The sequence below is a fragment of the Phacochoerus africanus genome, chromosome 2 (genome assembly GCF_016906955.1).
Source record: "Phacochoerus africanus isolate WHEZ1 chromosome 2, ROS_Pafr_v1, whole genome shotgun sequence".
NCBI lineage: Eukaryota > Metazoa > Chordata > Mammalia > Artiodactyla > Suidae > Phacochoerus > Phacochoerus africanus.
This window is the reverse complement of record NC_062545.1, coordinates 169,115,522-169,138,796: the sequence shown is the minus strand read 5'-3', so window position 1 is coordinate 169,138,796 and position 23,275 is coordinate 169,115,522. Positions and strand designations below refer to the sequence as shown.

At 36.4% G+C, this 23,275-nt stretch overlaps 1 protein-coding gene across 1 annotated transcript; it reads right to left on the bottom strand.

Moving 5' to 3' along the window:
* Positions 1-1,535: 1,535 nt before the first annotated feature.
* Positions 1,536-23,074, bottom strand: SPESP1 (sperm equatorial segment protein 1). Its single transcript, XM_047769495.1, has 2 exons — positions 22,969-23,074; positions 1,536-2,716 (listed from the first exon to the last, which is right to left on the bottom strand). The coding sequence occupies exons 1-2, from the start codon at positions 23,036-23,038 to the stop codon at positions 1,719-1,721; spliced, it is 1,068 nt and encodes a 355-aa protein (XP_047625451.1). The 5' UTR covers positions 23,039-23,074; the 3' UTR covers positions 1,536-1,718.
* Positions 23,075-23,275: the final 201 nt, after the last annotated feature.

Below are 23,275 nucleotides of genomic sequence, written 5' to 3'. Positions count from 1 at the left end.
ATCACCAAATCCTATTGATTCTAACTCTTTTTTGAAGAATTGTCACTTTTTTTCCACATAGTCCAAGTTAAATCTGGCCTGTGCACTTCTACTTTTGCCTACTTTCAAAACTATAGCCAGAATGGTTTTTCTAAAACACGATTTTGATCATACCTAGTCTTTGCTTAACACCTACTAATGTTAAGCTAAAGGCTTAAAGGCTTTAATCTTCAATATACACCTGAGGCCTTACAAAATCTATTCCACCCCTGTGTACTTTACCAGCTCCATTGTGAGATGTTCTCCCTTGCCTTTCTATTCTCCAGCCACTTCTTGAACTTGCCATACTCATTCTCAACTCAAAGCATTCACATACACTGTTCCCTTTGCCTGGAATACCCCCTTCTCTCCCTTACATACACCCTTATCCTTCAGATCTCACTTTAAATGCTACTTTCTCAGGGTAGCTTTCCTAGTATTCTTTGTCTAGGTAAGGTCAAATTTATCATACTTTCATAACAACTCATGACAACTGAAATTTAAAAATTGTCAAAGTTATGTCTCTTCGCTGATATAATATTATTTCAAAGAGAGAAGGAACTAAGTCTTACTATTGTACCCTCAAAGCCAAGCATTTTGTCCTGCATATAGTAAAAGGTCAATAAATCTTTATTAAACCATAAATGACTGTCCTGATAAATGAATAAACAAGTGGATTTAAATACAATACTGGTCAAATCATGAAACAGAATTACCTGCACCGAATTACAATATTACAGTTAACCTTATGTTAGTCATACTCCCAAATAAGAGATTTGCAAAGCTTCAGTATATATGTATATAAACAAACAAAAACAGGAAATAAGTGAAAATGACTTCATTACAAATCCAGGTTACAGTCCCTCACTGACACTCCAAAAGCACTTAACGACAAAGGAATAGGGATGTATACCATTTACCTTTCAACAGAGGCACATATATATTCAAATAAGTGTTGTTCTGATACAAGCTCCAACTACACTATTCAAATAGAAAATTCAAATCCCCTGAAAGAGTAATAAAGACCACATAGCCAGAGTTCCCATCATGGCTCAGGGGTTAACGAACCCCACTAGCATCCATGAGGACACGGGTTCAATCCCTGGCCTCGCCCAGTGGGTTAAGGATCCCATGTTGCCGTGAGCTGTGGTGTAGGTTGCAGATGTGGCTTGGATCCCGCATTGTTGTTGCTGTTGCTGTTGCTGTGGCTGTGGCGTAGGCCAGTGGCTACAGCTCTGATTCGACCCCGAGCCTGGGAACCTCCATATGCCACAGGTGTGGCCCTAAAAAGACAAAAAGACAAAAAAAAAATAAATAAGGGCAAAAAAAAGGACCACATATCCTAAAATTTTATATTTATATGCAATTATTTAAAACCACCTACATATATAGATATACAAAGTCTCTTAAATCTTATAAAATGGATGAATTAAACTAACCTATTCAAGTAAAATCAGAGCTTAAACATTCTAAAGATTAGAACTTCATAACTTTAATTAATGAGAAAAAACTACAAATTCCTGAACCAAAATTTTATTTTAAATTATTAGTTTAGTGCATATGAAAAATTTTCATAACACGTGACATGTAAAGATGTTAGCACATTGAAATACAAGAGAAAATATTTTTATACAGCTTTAAATCATGAATATGCTTATTTCTCCTGTGACTGAATGCACAGTTAGATTAAATCAACTTTGTCATGGAATATTAAGTAGATTTATAATTTTTATATTATTGTTTAATAATTTCCTAATAAGGTTTTGAGTTTCTCCTTTATTTACACATAATATATTTTTTAATATACTGAATACTGCAGTAGCTTTTTTTCTCATCTCTGGTGGAACATGTTTAATATCTAAATATTCAGATAATTTTGATCTAGAATTATACAGCATGTTAATAACAGTTTCAATGTCATCAATTCCACCACTGCTTCGTCCTAGTGGCAACATCTGGGATTTATACATTTTTTCTAATTTATGTTCTGCTGCTGCTGCCAGAGCAAGGCTTCGTTTCAAGTGTTCTTTAGAGGCTTGAATGTCTGCTCTATATTCTGGCTTGAAGCTCTCAGGAAGAGGTACCTGTTGCACTTGTGAATCAATATCTGAAATTTTTTTCAAAATGTCTTCATTATACGGATTCTCTGGTTCGGGATTTTCCCACTCATAGTCACCTGAGAGCTGAGGGACATCTTCTTCTGGGATAGTATTCAGGTCAATGTCCTTAGTTGAAGGGGTGACACCTTGACTTGTAAATGATTCATGAACATCTGGCGATGACTTTCCTGGTTCAGTTTGATTTACAGTTGGCTCTGGCTCTGGCTCTGGCTCTTCTTTTTCAATGTAAGGTTCTTTTGCATGTAAAACAACAGAAATATTATTTGGTTTAATCGACCAGAATGCTGTACTTTTAGTACTTCTTTGCTTCTCTATTTCCAGCGTGAAGCCCCTAGTAGGGAAAGTTGTAGTTTCCTCAGTGACAGGATTGATTAAAACATCATTCTCAGCTGAACCTTCCTCATGTGTAATTATCTCCCTAAATTTTGATACTCTCGGTCCTACAGAATTAACATTATTAGGAGACTTTGATTTTTTCTGACGACCTGGCTCCTTAGTGGGAACACTTAGTATTAGGTTCTGTAAAACTTGTACGTAATGATTCAAGTTTTGTTCTTCTTCAGGCGTCACAGTTATTCCTTAAGGGGAAAAAACCAAACAATAAGTAACATTTATTATACATGACATATTGACAGAACCCACTAATCTAAACTTACTTTACATACTATCACTTAAAAGTTGAGATAAAGAACCAAGAAATAAACACTTTTGACACAGTCAATTCTCACTTAAATGAACAAAATTATTTTTTTCAGATTCTCATTAAAACAGATGAGCAAGATTAGTGCAAAAATCACGTATTAATATAATTCTCTAAATCTCTTTGCTTTTATTCTCCCATATTACTAATGATTCAGTAGGCAACTTATTAAAACAAATTTTTTTCCTTTTTTACAGCCACACCCACAGCATATGGAAGTTCCCAGGCTAGGGGTCAAATCAGAGCCGCAGCTGCAGACCTACCCACAGCCACAGCAATTCCAGATCCAAGCCATATCTGCAACCTACTCCACAGCTTGTGGAAACACTTGATCCTTGACCCACTGAGCAAGGTCAGGGATCAAACCCACATCCTCATGGAGAAGGTCCTTAACCCTCTGAGCCACAAAGGGAACTCAGAAATTCTTGATTGTGTTCTCAACATAGTAGTATGCTGTAGTAGGTTCACACTGGCTCACCAGAGCCAATTACTAAATTTTGGGGAATTTTGTGAGCCAGATGGTAAATACAGACATCGTTAAAAAATAAATTATCCAAATTTACAATCAAATAAATTGTATTCAAAATAAAATAATAAAAAAAAACTGTAGGAACAAAAGTGGCATGAAATCTGGGCTTCCCGTGTGGCTCACAACAAAAGTGGCAAGAAATCTGAAGGGGGAATTGGAAAACAATGATTGAAAAGACAGTAATAGCTCTTACTGATTAAGCGATTACTATGTTTCAGGCACTATTCTATGGGCTTGGAATAAGAAATGTTTTTATATAGAGGAAAAGGAGGACACCTAGAAAGGATAGGTAATTTGTTTAAGATTATATTTCATTTATAAGTAGTAATAATGGCATTAAAACACAGGCTGCCTTACTTCAAGGAGATACATATAACAACTACACAATGCTGTAAAAAGATGATTCAAGGATGCTGGCAAAGTAGTAGAAGTATGATAATAAAATTGTTCTAGAGGAATACGGCTCTATTTTTAAATACATGTGAGTATTAAAATATCATAAATAAATAGGTAAAATATACAAAATCTGCTCTACCATCAACTGAACCAAAATGTATCCCTTTCATATATTAAAATGTATTGGCAATATTAAAAATAACATATTTTAACAGTATGGGTAGGAACTGACAGTTAATGACCTATAAAAGAATAAATTCACTTCACACAGAGGTAAAAGGCAAATTAATTATCCTAGTTTATTCTCAGGAAAACAATAAAATCATGATTTAAAATGAGCAATGAAATATAAAACTTCAATCAACAAACAATATATTCAAAATATATACTTCCTTCTCATAGAATAGTTGATTAAAGAAGGAGGAAGAAGGTTAAGGAATAACATAAAAGCCAATTAGCATGAAAATTTGCTAAAATTCACTGTTCGTTAAAAAATGCAAGTTAAAAACAATTTTTATTTTGCCAATTAGGCAAACAATTTTTTAAACAATAAAACTGAGGATTGTCATGTGTAAAGTCCTTACTTTCCTTATGATCTCCAGATTCTTCATTAGTCTCTCTCTAACATGCTGGTCTTTTCTTTATAGAACTTGGGATATTTTTAACTATGTATTTATTTAATGTTTGCTAGCTGCCAAAATACTATAAGCTCTCGAGAGGTGTGACCATGACTGCTTTGCTCTCCATTTCCTCTATTCTAACCACTGCCTAGAGTCATAGGAGACAGTCAAAAGGCATTTGTTAAATAACTGAATGAATCAAATGCTGACAAGTAGATAAATTAATAACTTAGCTTAAGGAAATAATCACAAGCAAAAAATTTCTAGAGAAGAATGCTGTAGAGGAAAACTAAACTCCATGTTATGTTTAAGATAAATCAGCCAATCTAAGGACTTTTTTTAAGTTTGGTTTTTATTTGTTTGTTTTTGGCCAATAGTCCAATAATTATTAGGAAGAAAATCTGGACAATTTTTTTTAAAAGTCCCCTTATTTTAGGCAAAGCAGGTAGTTTTTTTATAATAATAAAAGATACTGCTTTTTTTTTTTGTCTTTTCTAGGGCCACACCCATAGCATATGGAGGTTCCCAGGCTAGGGGTCTAATCGGAGCTATCGCTGCTGGCCTATGCCAGAGCCACAGCAACACCAGATCTGAGGTGCGTCTGCAACCTACACCACAGCTCACGGCAACGCCAGATCCTTAATCCACTGAGCAAGCCCAGTGATCGAAATGGCAACTTCATGGTTCCTAGTTGGATTTGTTTCCGCTGTACCACCACTGGACCTCCAAAGATACTTCTTTAACCATACTTTTCTAAATTTTTAAATCTGAAGTTTATCTAAAACAACATCATAAACACTGTTGCTAAACAGTTCCAATTTTGAGGATGCCTCCGAACTTCTAACTGGTTCTTACTAAATAGTCTAATATAGGTTTAGATTACATAAATTTAACTAATTTATTTATAGTTCTATTAACTTCCTTTTATTGGATTTCATCAATCTCTGAAGTAATATCATATTAACATAATTTTATGGAAATTACAATCTTAAGCAGTGTTTAAATACTTTCATGATTATCTATTAACATATTTTAAAGTATGCAATTCAATGATTTTTTTTTATATACTCATGGTTGTGTAAACTTCACCCCAAAAAGAAGCCCATTCCCCACTGCCCCTACCCCTCAACCCTAGGCAACCACTAATCTATTTGCGGTTTCTACAGATTTGCCTATTCTAGGCATTTCACTTAAAACAATACGTGTCCTTTTGTGACTGGTTTTTTCACTTGAAGCATAATGCTTTCAAAGTCATCCATGCTGTAGCATATATCAGTATGTGATTCCTTTTTATGGCCAAATAATATTCCATTGTAAAGGTATATACTACATTTTATTAATTCATCAGTTGATAGACATTTGAGTCATTTCCACTTTTTAGTGATTATAAGCAATTCATGTACAAGTTTTTATGTGGATGTACATTTTCATTTCTCTTGTGTATATGCCTAGGAGTCCAATTGCTAGGTCATATAGTAACACTATGTTTAATCCTTTGAAGAACTACCAAAGCAGCTGGATTCTCACCAGCAGTATACAAGGGTTCTAATTTCTCCGTATCTTTCCAATACTTGTTATAGCCATCTTTGTGGGCATGAGGTCCCATCTTACTGTGGTTTTTGACTTATATTTCTCTAACAGCTAATGATATTGAGCACCTTTCCATATGCCTGTCGACCATTTGTATATCTGTTTTGGAGAAATGTCTATTCTGATTACTTTCCCCATTTTTTAACTGGGTTGTCTTTTTGAGTTTTAAGAATTCTTTATATATTCTCAAGACCAATATCATACATATGACCTGAAATATTTCTCCTACTCTGTAAATTGTCTTTTTAATTTCTTAATGTTATCATTTGCAGCACAAAAGTTTTAAATTTTGTTGTAGTTCAATTTACCCATTTTTTTTTCTTTTGTTGCTTATGCTTCTGGTGTCATACCTTAGAAAGCACTATATTTTTATCTAAGAGTTTTTATAGTTTTAGCTCTTACATTTATATACACTATCTAGCTTGATTTAATTTTTATATATGATTTGAGGTAAGGATCTAAGTTCATTTTTTGCCTGGTATTCCAGCATCATTTGTTGAAAAGACTATTCTTTTCCCCACTCAATTGTCTTGGCATCCTTGTTGAAAATCAACTGACCATAAATGTAAGAGTTCCTTTATGGACTCTCAATTCAATTTCAGTAATACGTATGTCTATTCTTATGCCAGTACTATACAATCTTGAAAACTACACTGTAATAGTAAGTTTTGAAATCTCCTTGAGCTTTGTTTTTCTTTTTCAGGACTTATGGATATTGTGGTCTCTTTCAATTTCATATGAACTTTAGTATCAGGTTGTTAATTTCTGCAAAAAAAAAAGCAGGCTAGGATTTTGATTGGGATTGTGTTGAATGTGTAGATCAATTTGGGGAGTATCACCATCCTATACTTTTTTAACAGCCTTCAAAATTATATATAGTCACATAACTAGAATCGTACTATACACCGATCAGTATTTTAAAATTTTTTTATTAAGATATGCCTCATATATTTTTAAGCCATTAAATTTTCTTGGCCTTGAAACCACAACTCTAAGAATATAGAACATTATTTTTCATCTGAAAAGTAAGGAACACAAATAAATTACTTTTCATTTTACCTCCTAAGACTAAGTGATAAAAATGAAATTTACTGAGAAAGATTATTTTGGACCAGGAAAGCAGAAGACCTGGGGTATAAGTCCTTGGCATCCAATGTCATCTTTGGGAATGTTTTTATCCACCCCATTCCTTTCAAGAACTACACGGTGCAACAATAAAGGTTAATGTAGCAACCAGCAACAACTGGCGAACCTATCAATAAGCAAATAAATTTTAAGGAAAAAGCATATTCTATATATTTCAGCACATTTAAAAGGTTAAATTCAGTTGGTCTTGGAGCATCAAGTTCTCTTTATCCTGTTGTGGTATAGCCATCAAGATCATTTAGGAGGACTCCTTAGTGTGAATGGTCCTCGACACATTTCATTAACTTCTAAAAGAATATGGAAGCTTATCTTCTCATCTGTGAATCCTGTTAGTAGGGGAGCCTCTGGGAATATAGCAAAAGAATCACCTGTTCCTAAATACTTTATAGTATTTACCTGTATTTATCCTGTCCCTAAATACTTCACAGAAAGAAGAAAGTGTGGTCTTTTTGTAAGCATTTATTCGTATTATTTTTTGTGTATGGAAACACTTTTTCCTATCTTAGGAACATAAATAAAATTAAACGTAAATAATATATTTAAATAGATGAAATTCATCTGAGTACAGTATTAATTCTTTGAAAAGTAGTTCTTATACTTTTGAGTTTCATTATGGCTCATAGGCATCTTACAGTCTTATCCTTTTCTTTAATGTTCAAATAGTCACAATTAGCCAGTTGGAGCCACTGTAAGATGCCTCTTGTGTCCTTTTTTATTAAATTTTTTATTATAGTTGCCTCTTGTGTTCTTTTGAGGGAGCCTCTGCATTTTCAAAATATCGTTGCTTACTCTCTGGCAGTTACTGCTGCCTGCCTCCCTCCCATCTCTTACCCTACTCCTACCCTTACCCCACCTATCTGTATACTTATCTTCCTAAATATGAAAAGCAGGTATCCTGAAGAAGTTCTGATTTTTTTTTATTACTCAAATGAATTTATCACATCTGTAGTTGTATAATGATCATAACAATCCCATTTCACAGGATTTCCATCCCACAGCCCAAGCACATCCCCCCTCCCCCTGAACTGTCTCCGCTGGAGACCAAAAGTTTTTCCAATGTCTGTGAGTCAGCATCTGTTCTGCAAAGAAGTTCAGTCTGTCCTTTTTTAAGATTCCACATGTCAGTGAAAGCATTTGATGTTGATGTCTCATTGTATGGCTGACTTCATTAGCATAATAATTTCTAGGTCCATCCATGTTGCAAAAAATACCAGTATTTTGTTCCTTTTAATGGCTGAGTAATATTACATTGTGTATGTGTACCACATCTTCTGGATCTCTCCTCTGTTGATGGACATTTAGGTTGTTTCCATGTCTTGGGTATCAAAAATAGTGCTGCAATGAACATTGGAGTACATGTGTCTTTTTGAGTCATGGGTTTCTCTCGATAGATGCCCAGGAGTGGGACTGCTGGATCTAATGGTAGTTCTATGTTTAGTTTTCTGAGGAATCTCCATACTGCTTTCCACAGTGGTTGAACCAATTTACAATCCCACCAGCAGTGTAATAGGGTTTCTTTTTTCTCCACACCCTGTCCAGCACTTATTGTTTGTAGGCTTTTTGATGACGGCCATTCTGGCTGGTTTAAGGTGGTACCTCATAGTGGTTTTGATTTGCATCTCTCTAATAATGAGTGATGTTGAACATCTTTCCATGTGTTTTTTGGCCATCTGTATGCCTTCTTTGGAGAACTGTTTGTTTAGATCTTCTGCCCATTTTTTGATGGGGTTTTTTTTGGGGGGGGGTATGGAGCTGCAGAAGGTGTTTATAAATTTTGGAGATTAATTCCTTGTTAGTTGATTCACTTGCAAAGATTTTCTCCCATTCTGTGGGTTGTCTTTTCGTTTTGTTTAGGGTTTCCTTTACTGTGCAGAAACTTTTCAGTTTGAGTAGGTCCCATTTGTTTACTTTTGTTTTTATTGTCAATACTCTCTGAGGTGGATCTGAGAAGATGTTGCTGTCGTTTATGTCAGAGAGTGTTTGGCCTATGTTTTCCTCTAAGAGTTTTATAGTGTCTGGTCTTATATCTAGGTCTTTAATCTATTTTGAGTTTATTTTTGTGTATGGTGTTAGGGAGTGTTCTAATTTCATTGTTTTCCATGTGGCTGTCCAGTTTTCCCAGCACCACTTATTGAACAAGCTCTCCTTTATCCATTGTATATCCATTGTATATCCTTGCCTCCTTTGTAATAGATGAGTTGGCTGTAGGTGCATGGGTTGAATTCTGGACTTTCTATACTGTTCCACTGATCTATATGTCTTTGTGCCAGTACCATACGATTTTGATGACTGTAGCTTTGTAGTATAGTCTGGAGTCCGGGAGCCTGATTCCTCCAGCTCCATTTTTCTTTTTCAGGATGGCTTTGGCTATTCTGGGTCATTTGTGCTTCCATACAAACCTTCAGGATATTTTGTTTGAGTTCTGTGAAAAATGTCCTTGGTAATTTGATAGGGATTGCACTGAATCTGTAGATTGCCTTGGGTAGTATAGTCATTTTGAGAATATCAACTCTTCTTGTCCAAGAGCATGGTATATCTTTCCATCTATTTGTGTCATCTTTGATTTCTTTCATCAGTGTCTTATAGTTTTCAGAGTACAGGTCTTGTGTCTCCCTAGGTAGGTTTACTCCTAGGCATTTTATTCTTTTGGATGCAGTGGTAAATGGGATTGCTTCCCTAATTTATCTTTCTGCTCTTTCATTGTTACTGTATAGAAATGCCATCGATTTCTGTGTATTAATTTTGTATCCTGCGACTTTGCCAAATTCATGGATGAGCTCTAACAGTTTTCTGGTAGAGTCTTTAGGATTCTCTAGCTATAGTATCATGTCATCTGCAAATAGGGATAGTTTTACTTCTTCCTTTCCAATTTGGATTCCTTTTATTTCTTTTACTTCTCTGATTGCCATGGCTAGGACTTCCAAGACTATGTTGAATAGTAGGGGTGAGAGTGGACATCCTTGTCTTGTTCCTGATCTCAGTGGGAATTCTTTCATCTTTTCACCACTGAGAATGATGTCAGCTGTGGGTTTGTCATATATGGCCTTTATTATGCTGAGGTAGATTCCCTCTATGCCCACTTTCTGAATGGTTTTTATCAGAAATGGGTGTTGGATTTTGTCAAAGGCTTTTTCCCTGTCTATTGAGAGGATCATATGGTTTTCATTCTTCAGTTTGTTAATGTGGTGTATCACACTGATGGATTTGTGGATATTGAAGAACCCTTGCATCCCTGGGATAAATTCCACTTGATCATGATGTACAGTCCTTTTAATGTATTGTTGGATGCAGTTTGCTAGTATTTTGTTGAGGATTTTTGCATCTGTGTTCATCAGTGTAATTGGCCAGTAGATTTCTTTTTTTGTGGTATCTTTGTCTGGTTTTGGTATCAGGGTGATGGTGGCCTCATAGAATGAGTTTGGGAGTATCCCTTCCTCTACAATTTTTTGAAATAGTATCAGAAGGATAGGTATTAGCTCTTCTTTAAATGTTTGATAGAATTCACCTGTTTAGCCATCTGGTCCTGGACCTCTGTTTGTTGGAAGTTTTTTAATCACAGTTTCAATTTCAGTTCTTGTGATTGGTCCGTTCATCTTTTCTATTTCATCTTGGTTTAGTCTTGGAAGATTGTACTCTTCTAAGAATTTGTCCATTTCTTCTAGGTTCTCCATTTTATTGGTGTATAGTTGCACATAGTAGTCTCTTATGATCCTTTGTATTTCTGTGATGCCCGTTGTTACTTCTCTTTTTTCCTTTCTAATTTTATTGATTTGAGTCCTCTCTCTTTTTTGCTTGATAAGTCTGGCTAAGGGATTATCAATTTTGTTGATTTTTTCAAAGAACCAGCTTTTTGTTTCATTGATCTTTTCTATGGTTTTCTTCATTTCTATTTCATTGATTTCTGCTCTGATCTTTAGGATTTCTTCCTTTCTACTGTTCTTCCCTCTCTTGCTGCTTTAGATGTAAAGTTAGCATGTTTATTTGAGCTTTTTCTTGTTTTCTGAGGTAGGCTTGTATTGCTATAAACTTTCCTCTCAGAACGGCTTTTGCTGCATCCCATAGGTTTTGGTGTTGTATCTTTGTTGTCATTTGCTTCTAGCTATTTTTCAATTTCCTCTTTGATTTCTTCAGTGATCCATTGGTTGTTTAGTAGCATGTTGTTGAGTCTCCACGTGTTTGTGTTTTTTGCAGTTTTTTTCTTGTTGTTGATTTTGAGTCATATAGCATTGTGGTCAGAAAAGATGCTTAATACAATTTCAATTTTCTTAAAGTTACCAAGGTTGGATTCATAACCCAGGACATGATCGATCTTAGAGAATGTTCCATGTGCACTTGAGAAGGGTGTGTATTCTGTTGCTTTTAGATGGAATGTCCTATAAATACTTATAAAGTCCATCTGGTCTAATGCTTCATTCAGGGCCTGTGTTTCATTATTGATTTTCTGTCCGGATGATCTGTCCATTGCTGTAAGTGGGGTGTTAAAGTCCCCCACCATTATTGTGTCATTGTTGATTGATCCTTTTAAGGCTGTTATCAGTTGCCTTATATATTGTGGTGAACCTAGGTTGGGTGTGTAGATATTTAAAATTGTTATATCATCTTCTTGGACTGATCCTTTGATCATTATGTAGTGACCTTCCTTGTCCCTTAAAATATTCATTTTAAAGTCTATTTTGTCTGATATGAGTATTGCTCCTCCAGCTTTCTTTTGATCCCCGTTTGCATGAAATATTTTCTTCCATCCTCTCACTTTCAATTTGTATGTGTCCCTAGAAGTGAAGTGGGTCTCTTGAAGACAGCATATGTATGGATCTTGTTTTTGTATCCATTCAGCCAGTCTATGTCTTTTGGTTGGGGTATTCAGTCCATTAACATTTAAGGTAATTATTGATATGTATGGTTTTTTTTTTTTGTCTTTTTGCCATTTCTTGGGCTGCTTCCAGGGCATATGGAGGTTCCCAGGCTAGGGATCTAATCGGAGCTGTAGCTGCCAGCCTATGCCAGAGCCACAGCAATGCGGAATCCGAGCCGCGTCTGTGACCTACACCACAGCTCACGGCAACGCCGGATCATTAACCCACTGGGCAAGGGCAGGGACCGAACCCGCAACCTCATGGTTCCTAGTCAGATTCGTTAACCACTGCACCATGACGGGAACTCTGATACATATGTTCTTATTGCCATTTTATTAATTGCTTTGGATTTGTTTTTGTTGCTCTTTTTTCTTCTCTTCTTCTCTTGTTCTCTTGTCTTGTAGTTTGATAACTATATTTAGTGTTATATTTGAGTTGATTTTTCTTATTTGTGTATGTATCAATTGTAGATTTTTGGTTTGCAGTTATTCTGAAGTTTTGATATAAGAGTCTATATGTACATGAGATTGTTTTTTAAGTTGTTGGTCTCTTAACTGCAAGTGCATATCCAGTGTCCTGCATTTGTACCCACCTCTTCTCATGATTTCTGATTTTGGTGGCATAATTGTGCATGGATGACTTCGTATCTTTACTGTATATATACCTTTACTGGTGAGCCTTGTCATTTGTGGTATTTTTGTTTCTGGTTGCTGCCTTTTCTTTTCTGCCTAGAGAAGTTCCTTTAGTATTTGTTGTAAGGCTGGTTTGGTGTTGCTGAATTCTCTTTCCTTTTGCTTGTCTGTAAAGCTTTTGATTTCTCCTTCAACTCTGAATGAGAGCCTTGCTGGGTAAAGTAATCTTGGTTGGAGGTTTTTTCCTTTCATCACGTTAAGTTTATCATGCCACTCCCTTGTGGCCTGCAGAGTTTCTGTTGAAAAATCTGCCAATAACCTTATTGGGGTTCCCTTGTATGTCTTTTCCCTAGCTGCTTTCAGTATTTTCTCTTTGTCTTTAATTTTGGTCAGTTGGATTAATATGTGTCTCAGGGTACTCCCCCCAGGTTTATTTTATATGGTACTTCCTGGATTTGAGTGAGGAGCTCCTTTCCCATGTTAGGGAAGTTTTCGGCTATTATCTCTTCAAATATTTTTTCTGTCCCCTTTTCTCTCTCTTCTCCTTCTGGCACCCCATAATACAGATGTTGGTGCATTTAACATTGTCCCCGAGTTCTCTGAGACTCTCTTCATTTGTTTTCAATCTTTTTTCTCTTTTCTGTGCTGCAGCCGTAATTTCCACTAATCTGTCCTCCACCTTGCTTATTCGTTCTTCTGCCTCCTGTATCTGCTGTTAGCTGCTCCTAGTGAATTTTTTATTTCAGTTATTGTATTTTGTGTTTCTTAGTTAAGTTTTATATCTTGTTATCTCTTTGCTCAGTGTTTCCTGTAAGTTATCCATCTTTGCCTCCAGTTTATTTCCAGTGTTTTGCATCACCTTCAGCATCAACAATCTAAAGTCTTTTTCCTGAAGGCTGAGAATCTCCTCATCACTTAGCTGATTTTCTGGGGGTTTTCCTTTCTCCCTCATCTGAGTTATAGTTCTCTGTCTTTTCATTTTTATAGGTTTTTGGTGTGGTGACCTTTTTACAGATAATAGAGTTGTAGCCTCTCTTACTTCTGGGGTCTGCCCCTCTTGTGGCTGAAGTTGGTATGGGGGCTTGCTGTATGCTTCCTGATGGGAGGGGCTGATGCCTGCCCATTGGTAGGTGGAGCCAACTCCTATCCCTTTGGTGGGTGGGCCTGTGTCTATGAATGGGATTAGAGGTGGCTGTGTGACTCTTTAGGCAGCCTGTTTACTGAGGGGCAGGGCTGTGAACCCACCTGGAATGTTGTTTGCCCTGGGGCTTCTCAGGGCTGATGGGTGGGGCCAGCTTTTCCCAAAATGGCCACCTCCAGAGAAAGGCATACTGCTGAATATTCCTGAGAGGTTTGCTTCCAATGTCCTTCCCTCACAAGCCACATTCACCCCTGTTTTCCCAGGATGTCCTCCAAGAACTGCAGTCAGGTTTGACCCAGATTCCTATGGAGACTTTGCTTTGCCCTGGGACCCAGTGCATGTGAAAGTTTGTGTGCGCCTTTTAAGAATGGGGTCTCTGTTTCCCCCAGTCCTGTGGAGCTCCTTCACACAAGCCCCACTGGCCTTCAATGCCAGTTGCTCCAGGGGCTCTTTCTCCCAGTGCCAGATCCCCACAGGTGGCAGTTTGATGTGGGGCTCAGAACTCTCACTCCTGTAGGTGAGTCTCTGTGAACCAGTTAGTTTCAAGTCTGTAGGGCTTCCCACCCGGGAGGTATGGGGTTGCTTGTATCATGTAATTGCCCATCCTGCCTCTTGATGTGGCCTCCTCTTTTTCTTCTGGAGTAGGATATCTTTTTTAATGTTTCCAGTCCATTTGGGTGAAGAATGCTCAGCCTTTAGTTGTGAATTTTGTTGTTTTTAGGAGAGAAGCTGAGATCCAGTTCTTCTGTTCTGCCATCTTAATCCCATCTCCCCCTGATTTCTTTTAATGTAACACAACATTAGAGACAAAAGTCTGAGGGCTATAGGTGTATTTCAAGACTGCCTTGATGGAGTAACACTGTTATTAGGAAATGTTAGTCAACAGAACAAGAAAATATATATGTAAAGCCATTAAATTTAAGTTAAATTTTTCAAACTGAGTTTTAACATTAATTTAAGGCATATATACCTTAATTTTAAATCCTTTATTTAAATTTAACTGATTTCCTTTTTGTAACATGATAAACAATACAACTATTACTTTAGCTGGAAATCTTGATTAAAACTAGCATAATTATTGGTTTAGTCGATAACAATTTATTAATATTAAACTTAGTATAAAAGTATTTACAAAATAACAAGATTGAATATTACAGTTGTCTTTATATAATCTGACTACATGCTACTCCAACTAATGAATCTTGTTTGGGGTTACTTATAATTTTTAAAACTGTTTTGTTTTGTTTTGTTTGTCTTTTTTTTGCTATTTCTTGGGCCACTCCTGCGGCACATGGGGGTTCCCAGACTAGGGGCTGAATCGGAGCTGCAGCCACCAGCCTACGCCAGAGCCACAGCAACGCAGGATCCGAGCCACGTCTGCAACCTACACCACAGCTCACGGCAACACCGGATCGTTAACCCACTGAGCAAGGGCAGGGTTCCTAGTTGGATTCATTAACCACTGTGCCACGACGGGAACTCCCTGTTTTGTTGTTAAATGTACAATTGTCTGATATATTCTCCATTCTAATTCTTTTTTGAAATTGTTAATATTTTAACTGTCAATTATTTCTTGGTAGCAGCATTACAACATTAGAGTTTAAGGGAAGCTTGTTTCTTTAGTATTATACTTTATCATATCAATGAAAAATATAAGTAGTTTGTTCTGTCACAGTCAAGAATTTTATTTGGTTAATCTAATGACTCATGTAGTTACCCAAATAACCTTTGTATATATATAAGTTATTTCTGATAAACTCAGTTTTTTATGTGTAAGAAATTTTAAAAATTTCCATCATTTAAATTTCTATGCAAGATTTTAAATATTTGCATACATTAAAATATAATGCTTGAGAACTAAACTAGGTTGGTAATATTTTGTTACTTGGTTTGGGCACTGGTTACACAGGAACATTAACTATAAAAATTCATTAAGCTGTATGCTTATGATTGTGCACTTTATTCTACGTATATTAATATTTAAAATCTCATGCTTGTAACTCTGTTTTGCATTATAGTTACTGGACATTAACACAAAGATAAAACAAAAATTCATTTTTAAAGAACTAGATTTTATAAAAAAAATTTAATTTTATCAAGACATTATTTTCATTTTAGTTATAAGAGCTAAATGAAGATGTATACAAACCAAGAGTTGTACTTACCAGTTTAATTATGCTACAATTTTTATTGCTTTAAAGTAAGAGGAAGTTAATACAGTTCTTAAATTTAAGATTATGAATATGAAAACAGAACACTTAAGATTATTTTTCTTCCATCAAAAAGTTAGGAGTGGTTTGGTTCCCCTATCACAGCTAAGAAACCATGGTCTCTGTGACCAAAGATATTAAAATTTTTTAACCAAAAAAATGTGACTTTTACATCTTGTTACTCGTAAGCTATAAATAATGCTTTTAACACATCTACATTAATTCTACATTAATTGGCTTATTTTACTTTTTAAAGAAACACATAAAAATCCACCCCAAGAAAACTTAGTGCTCTGTTAACAATGTTGTAAACAATATAGTCAATGAGTTTTTAAAATGATATTTGGAAGTCTCAAATTCTTAAAAATTCACTATTATGCACCAATTAAAATATCTAATTGCATGAATATATCTAAATGAATAAAACTTTGATTTGTAATAGGTGTAAAAAACAATTTCTTGGGGGGATTCTCTTCATGGCTCAGCAGAAATGAATCCAAATAGATATCCATGAGGATACAGGTTCGATCCCTGGCCTCACTCAGTGGGTCAGGGATCTGGCATTGCCGTGAGCTATGCTGTAGGTAGCAGACATGGCTCAGATCTGGCATTGTTGTGGCTGTGGCTGTGGCTGTGGCTGTGGCTGGAAGCTGTAGTTCCAATTCAACCCCTAGCCTGGGAACTTCCATATGCCATGGGTGCAGCCCTAAAAAGCAAAAAAAAAAAAAAAAAAAAAAAAAAAATCTTCTACAACGTCTAGTTTTTTAATGGAAATATATAAATGTATTTTTTTTGTAAAAATACAGAAGACTACACCTGTTTCTAGAGAGATTTCCTAATCAGTGAAGCTACAATGCATTAACTGTTTTAACTAACCGTTTTTTTTCCCCAGAAAAACCTTACACTCAAAAAAGGGGGAGGAAAAAGAGCTTCTATGCTCTAAAGAGTGACACCATGCAAAAATTACAATAAAATGTAATGCTAGTAATAAAATGCTAACATTAAAAAGCTTATTCAGTAACATACCTAATTCCCTTGACACTAAAATTTTCAGAAAGGAAAAAAGTATGTTACCCTGAATCTTTGCCAAAGAACCAATAGTTTCCAAGGTGAATAAAAAGGAAAACTAAACCACTCCCACTTCTTCTTTGGTTAAAAAAAGGGGAAAGAGGAGATAAAATTTTTAAAAGATACAGAGCCTTAAATTTTGAAGTTTTAATATGAAAAACCTTTGTGTAAAGGATAATAAAATATAGAGCTATAATGAAACTGGGTAATTTTAATGTTTCTTTGGGACATTCCTTATTTAATGTAATACTTAAAATTTCAGAAGAATACTGGTAAAAATTTAGGTCCTTTTTAAAAAGTATTTTTATGTATTTTACTTATATGGTGATTGTGTAGTTATCACAGAATACAAAACTGGAAAGTAGATAGGAGATATCCAAATCTATGTAAAATTTGGATTTTTTTGTACTTGAGGTAATATAGCTGAACTTTTCAAGAACTGTAATGAAAAACATAAATATAATGTGAACGTGGGATTTCACTTGAAATGTGTTACAAACCAAACATCTAGTGTCTTAAAAATTGGTTATTATAAAACCTACACAAGAACCAATAGACTTTTTCCATTGAAATGTTCTATGTATAGTCTTTAACTATTGTAATTCTCTGATAAGACTCAATATATATTGTATTTTATTTGACATTAACTTGGTTATAATTTCTGACATTCTTAATTATGTACCTGTAAACTAAAACAATTTTAAATTCACAGCAAATGTACTTATCCGAAGACTTTAAAAAGAAAAAAATGAGGTTTGCCATCAAATAATTTTAAAGTAAAAAGAATGCTGCTAGTAAAATAATGTACACTGGTTAATTGCCTATTAATAATGAAAAATTAAAGGACAATTTTAGACAAACTCAAATTATTGAATTTATTTCCAGTATCTCTAAATATTTAGAGTACTATGAATCACTACTCAGATGAAATTCTATCTAAATAATTTAGATAGATGTCTGATATTCAATTAAGACTTATTTCTCTTTTCCAGTAACTAGTACCTTACACACAAACTGAAAAATAATATAGACGAAAGCCTTGTAAACCTAATTTCAGCATACTTTGACCAAAATTAAAAATAAGTCATCACATAATTCCCACGCATGTTCTACTTAGGTACTCTTGTTTACCTGTAAAACACATGACCTCTTCCATAAGCCCCAAATAAAATGTTTTAAAACAATACATCTGGATTTCCACTTCCAAAAAGATAGAGAACATGTATTTTCCCCCCATCCTTCTCACTAAGCACAGTTAAAAACCCCTGGACATTATATATAAGACAAGCATGAGAAGATTTGGAAAGGTAGAGAGATGAAGGCAGACCAACCAGGGACTTCAGGACCTGAATAATATCACACCAGTGAGTTCCCTAGGTTTTCTTTTTGCTACATATACCCTAGACTAGGACTAGAGAACTGGCAATCCAGAAACATCAATGGACACAGACAAAAAAGGCTCCAAGAAAGGACTGCACTCTTCATAGCCAAAGGGCCAGGAAAGGTGTAGCCTAGAAAGACAGGAAATTTTTAGACAGTAAGGCTGAGTGGAGAACATGGACTTTCACCCTCATCAAGCTACGGAGCTTCTCCAACCCCTCTGCCCTTATCCCACAGAAGTGTTGCTACCAAGTATGAATACCTCTTTCTTCAAGTAAAGTAGCCTGAGTAAGAAGCTAGGAATTTCATTGCTACCCTGTGGTAACAAGACAACACTTCCTATCCACCAATGAAGTGGTGTCAGAGGCCTATTTAAATCTGAAACAGCAGAGTTTAAAAGATGAGAAGTCATGTAGAGAAAGGCCCTGGAAAATGAGAAGCCATGTTGGATGTCCTCACCCAAGATGAGCTTCCGGCTAAATACAAGCTGTATGAGTAACCTCAGTTCTACTACATGAAGCAGAGGAACTGCTTAGCTTAGTCCAGACAACCCACGGAATCATGAGAAATTATAAAATCTGGGGGTGGTCTTTTCTGCTGCAACAAATAGCCAAAAGAGCTTCACTAAATTGTATTTTGAAAAAGGAATACAAATTTAGTTTAGGCAAAAGTTATCCTATGAGTAATGATAAAATTTAATCAGAACCAAAACAAATTCATGACTTTGAACTATATCTCTTCTACTTCTGTTGAGTAAAATGACCTAAATAATATCACCCCAGCACTGATTTGTATCCCAGGTACTTTGGTCTCTAAAAGCATGTTCTACTTTATCTCCTCTGAAAGATGGCTAATTCCATTCAGAACACAGAATATTCAAAGTGGTCTTGGTACAACTGGTTAATGTTAGAAAACAAGAAGCCTTAAAAAACACATGAGATCCTATCGAAAGAATACAGAAGATAGCTAAAAAAAAAAAAAAACAGGAAAAACAGGGATTTTTTTCCTGTAAAATATTAATAGGCCAATGAAACGACTGTACCTCCAAAAGCCACCCTCTGGATGTTCACATCAGATAATCTACTCCTCATTATCTTAAACATTAATGAAGTGTGTCATAACATTCCATTCACAGAATTGAGCTTTTTTTGTTTTTTTCTTTTTGGCTGCACCCACAGCATGTGGAAGTTCCTGGGCCAGGGGTCAAACTCATGCCACAGCAGTGATAACACTGGATTCTTAACCTGGTATGCCACAAGGAAACTCCACATTCACAGGTTTAAAGACTCTCCCCCAAGTGCTATGGCCTTGGGCCTTGAAACAGTGAAAAGTGAATTTACAGCACCAGAGATAAGTGACTTTGAACTTTGAATATGCTAGAAATAAAAGGAATATGCTTTTCCTTTCAATTTTTCCTTTTCAGTTCCAATTGCCAATAGATTTGAATAATTGCCTTACTACTTCCTTTGCTTTCTGTGGTCCATTAGAAGATAGACACCAAAGATTCACACTGAGTCTTCCTTTAACACTAATCTAGAGCACCAAGTTAAGAGGTTTTGTTATCTTAGCTTAAAACAATCCTGTATCAAAGTTCCTATGTGGCTCAGAATCCCGCAGTGGTACAGCTGTTGCGTAGGTTGCATATGCCTGCACAGGTTCCATTCCATGGGTGCAGCCAGACCCTTCCTCAAAAAAAAAAAAAAAAAATCCCATATCGTTAGCTCTAAGTCTTGCTGATTTATCCAAAGAGATGTTTGAGAATAAAATGGTTATTTGTGAGATACCAAAAATAAACCCTAAAACTAATATTTCATAGTTTTATGTTTGTAGCATCGGGCTCCTGAATATTTAGTGACTTAAAGTTATAAAATGCAAATTACATAATTTAATAGTAGTTAGTATTTAAATATATACTATTATGTTAATATTACTTTAGAAGTTATACTCTTTAAAAAGGCAAAAAGTATTCTCATTAAATAGAAAAAACCAAATTGTACAGTTGCAAATGCATTAAAGAGGCATGACTTTTAAAACTAGAAAATACTCAAAACTATGGAAAAATCAGATATAAGGAATTAATTAAATTATATAAATCTAAGTATATCATAAAAAAGATGTTTACCCAGAACCATCAGCATGTGTGTATATGCAGAGAAGTGTACCCCCAAGTCTCATTTGTATCAAGCTGAATTTAGATTAAACTCATACTAGCTAAATTTGGGTTGGGCCTATTTAAAAGGTAGTTCTAAGAATAAATTAGGTTTTCAACATATATAATTACATAATACAATACCTGTGATATTTGCATAACATAAATTCAAAACTGCCTCAGTATTCTAGGAAAAAATTGTTGAAGATGTACTTTGCATTATGAAAACCTATGTGCCTTTTCTTTGGCATGAGAGAGCATTTTTTATGTAACTCTTTTGCAAACACTGTTGGAACAGCAGACATATTAAAGAATACACAACTGATTTAAATCACAATTAGAAACCTGGTTTCACAGAAAAAGAAGCTAGGTTAGCATTGCCCTACATATCCCTTAATCCACTTCTGTGGAAAAGATGCAAATTACATTTTCTAAGATATCTTCTATGACCGGTATATATATTTCCTTATGTATTTTATCATCTCTATCTTCAACACAAAATCATTCCTTTTTCTGAGAAGACTCTTCTCATTTCTTACAATCCTTAAGAAAGATTAGGTAAGAGGATACAAAGAAAAAGTACAGGCCATGAAAGTACAGAGTTTGGCAGAAGGCCGCACTGAGTTGAGTATCCAGGTATTGCTATCCAATAGTCTCAGAGAGTACTGTGTGACAGCATTAATGTTACCTTAACTAAAGTCTTCATAGTTGTGACCTACTGATCTACTTTTACCAAAATGCAATAACTGGAGTTAGTAACAATGACCACTAGACATCAAGAAAGGACAGTATCATCTTCAGTATGTTCTATACCTTTACAACAAAAAGGGTTTAAAACAACTAACAATTATAAATGCTAGTACTGAAGGAGCTAACTTTAGTTATCCAGGGCACTTTATTCAGAACCTTATCTACTACTATTTATGATTTAGGTTGTGCTGTGTTTTCATTTTTGAAGTCTAATTTTTTTCATTTCCCAATTTAAATTTATTATTATTATTATTATTATTTTAATAGTTATTTCCCCAATACAATTTTTTTCCTACTGTACAGCGTGGTGACCCAAGTTACACATTCTATTTTCACACATTACCATGCTCCATCATAAGTGACTAGACATAGTTCCCAATGCTACACAGAAGGATCTCATTGCTAATCCATTCCAAAGGCAACAGTTTGTATCTATTCATCCCAAGCTCCCCAACCACCCCACTCCGTCCCTCTCCCCCTTGGCAACCACAAGTCTATTCTGCAAGTCCATGATGTTCTCCTCTGTGGAAAGGTTCATTTGTGCCTTGTATTAGATTCCAGCTATAAGTGACATCATATGGTATTTGTCTTTTTGTTGAAGTTAATTTTTAACTAAGACCTTTTAACAAGTCTGAAATACATAGCTCTGCATAACTAGCATACACTTTAGATTTTTTTCATATGTACCTTAGTTAGTCAAACCAAATCCCAACATTACTAAATGTACAATGAACTACAGTTAGACTAGATGAACAAGCCTCACAGTCCTATCTGAAACATCAGGTATCAGACACTTGACCTAAATACCTCAAAGTGTCCCACGATATTAATATAGTGGTCTCGGCACCTCTGAATATGGCCTTATTAGTTTTTAGCTATTGAGGAGAGACAAGTGGTAAGTTATAATCCTTCTCAACTATGGTTTTGAATCCTATGCACCTGAGGATGCTCTGTGGGAGTGCATAAGGGATCAGAGAGTAACCTGCCATCCACATCCTCTCCATGTTTAACCACAGAGCTCAAACTCTTTCTGCCAAGGGCCAGAGAGCAAACAGTTCAGGCTTTCAAGCCATCATGTCTCTGTGACAACTATTAAACTCTGCCGTTAAAAGGCGAGAAAACAGCCGTGGACAACACACAAAGGAATCAGCTGGCTGTGTTCCAAGAAAACTTTACAAACAATCAAATTGGAATTTCATACTTTCACACATCTCACAAAAGATTACGTTTCACATTCACGGCTAAAAGTGTAAATACCATGCTCAGCCAGCTACCTGGGCCTGCTAACCAGAGAAGGCCAACCCTGCTGTATCACACCTGCAGGGACTCCCTGGTAAAAGGGCCCAGGTAAACCAAGACCATCTCCGCCAGGATGAAGAGGTCACCCCGCAGGCCCATCAAGCGTCCAGCCTGGCGCACCCCGGTCACGTTTGGGACCCACTGCCTGCATCACCGCCCCACCCCACGCAGGTGGTGCGGGGCAGAGGAGGGTGCGAGTTGGACAAGGACACACCTTGGCCCTAGAGGCCAGGGCCCTCAACGCTCGGGTTTGGGAGGCGCGTAGGACCAGGGAAAAGAAAAGCCAGGCCTCGGGCGGGCTCTGAACCCTAGAGGTTCCCCCACCAGTGTCCCCTGGGGTGGCAGCCGCCTCGGGCGGATCACTCACTCGGATACGCCTGCAGAGACGAATGCCATAGCAACAGCGCAACTAGAAGGACTAAGAACTTCATGGGCATCGTCCACAGCAGTCCGCCATGCGTCGGGAACGTCGTGGGGCCACCAGGCCGGCTCCCTCAGGCCGACAGGGGAGGGCGATGGCGGCCGACCGTCCTACCTCAGGGCGGCGGGCGCCAGGCAACGGTTGCCACCAGCGCACAAGGGCATGGGCGGTGGGGGAGGGGAGCGCGAACCTCGGAGCCCGCTCCCTACTTACCACTGCGCGCAGGGGGCGGGGCCACGGCGCCCCGCCCCGC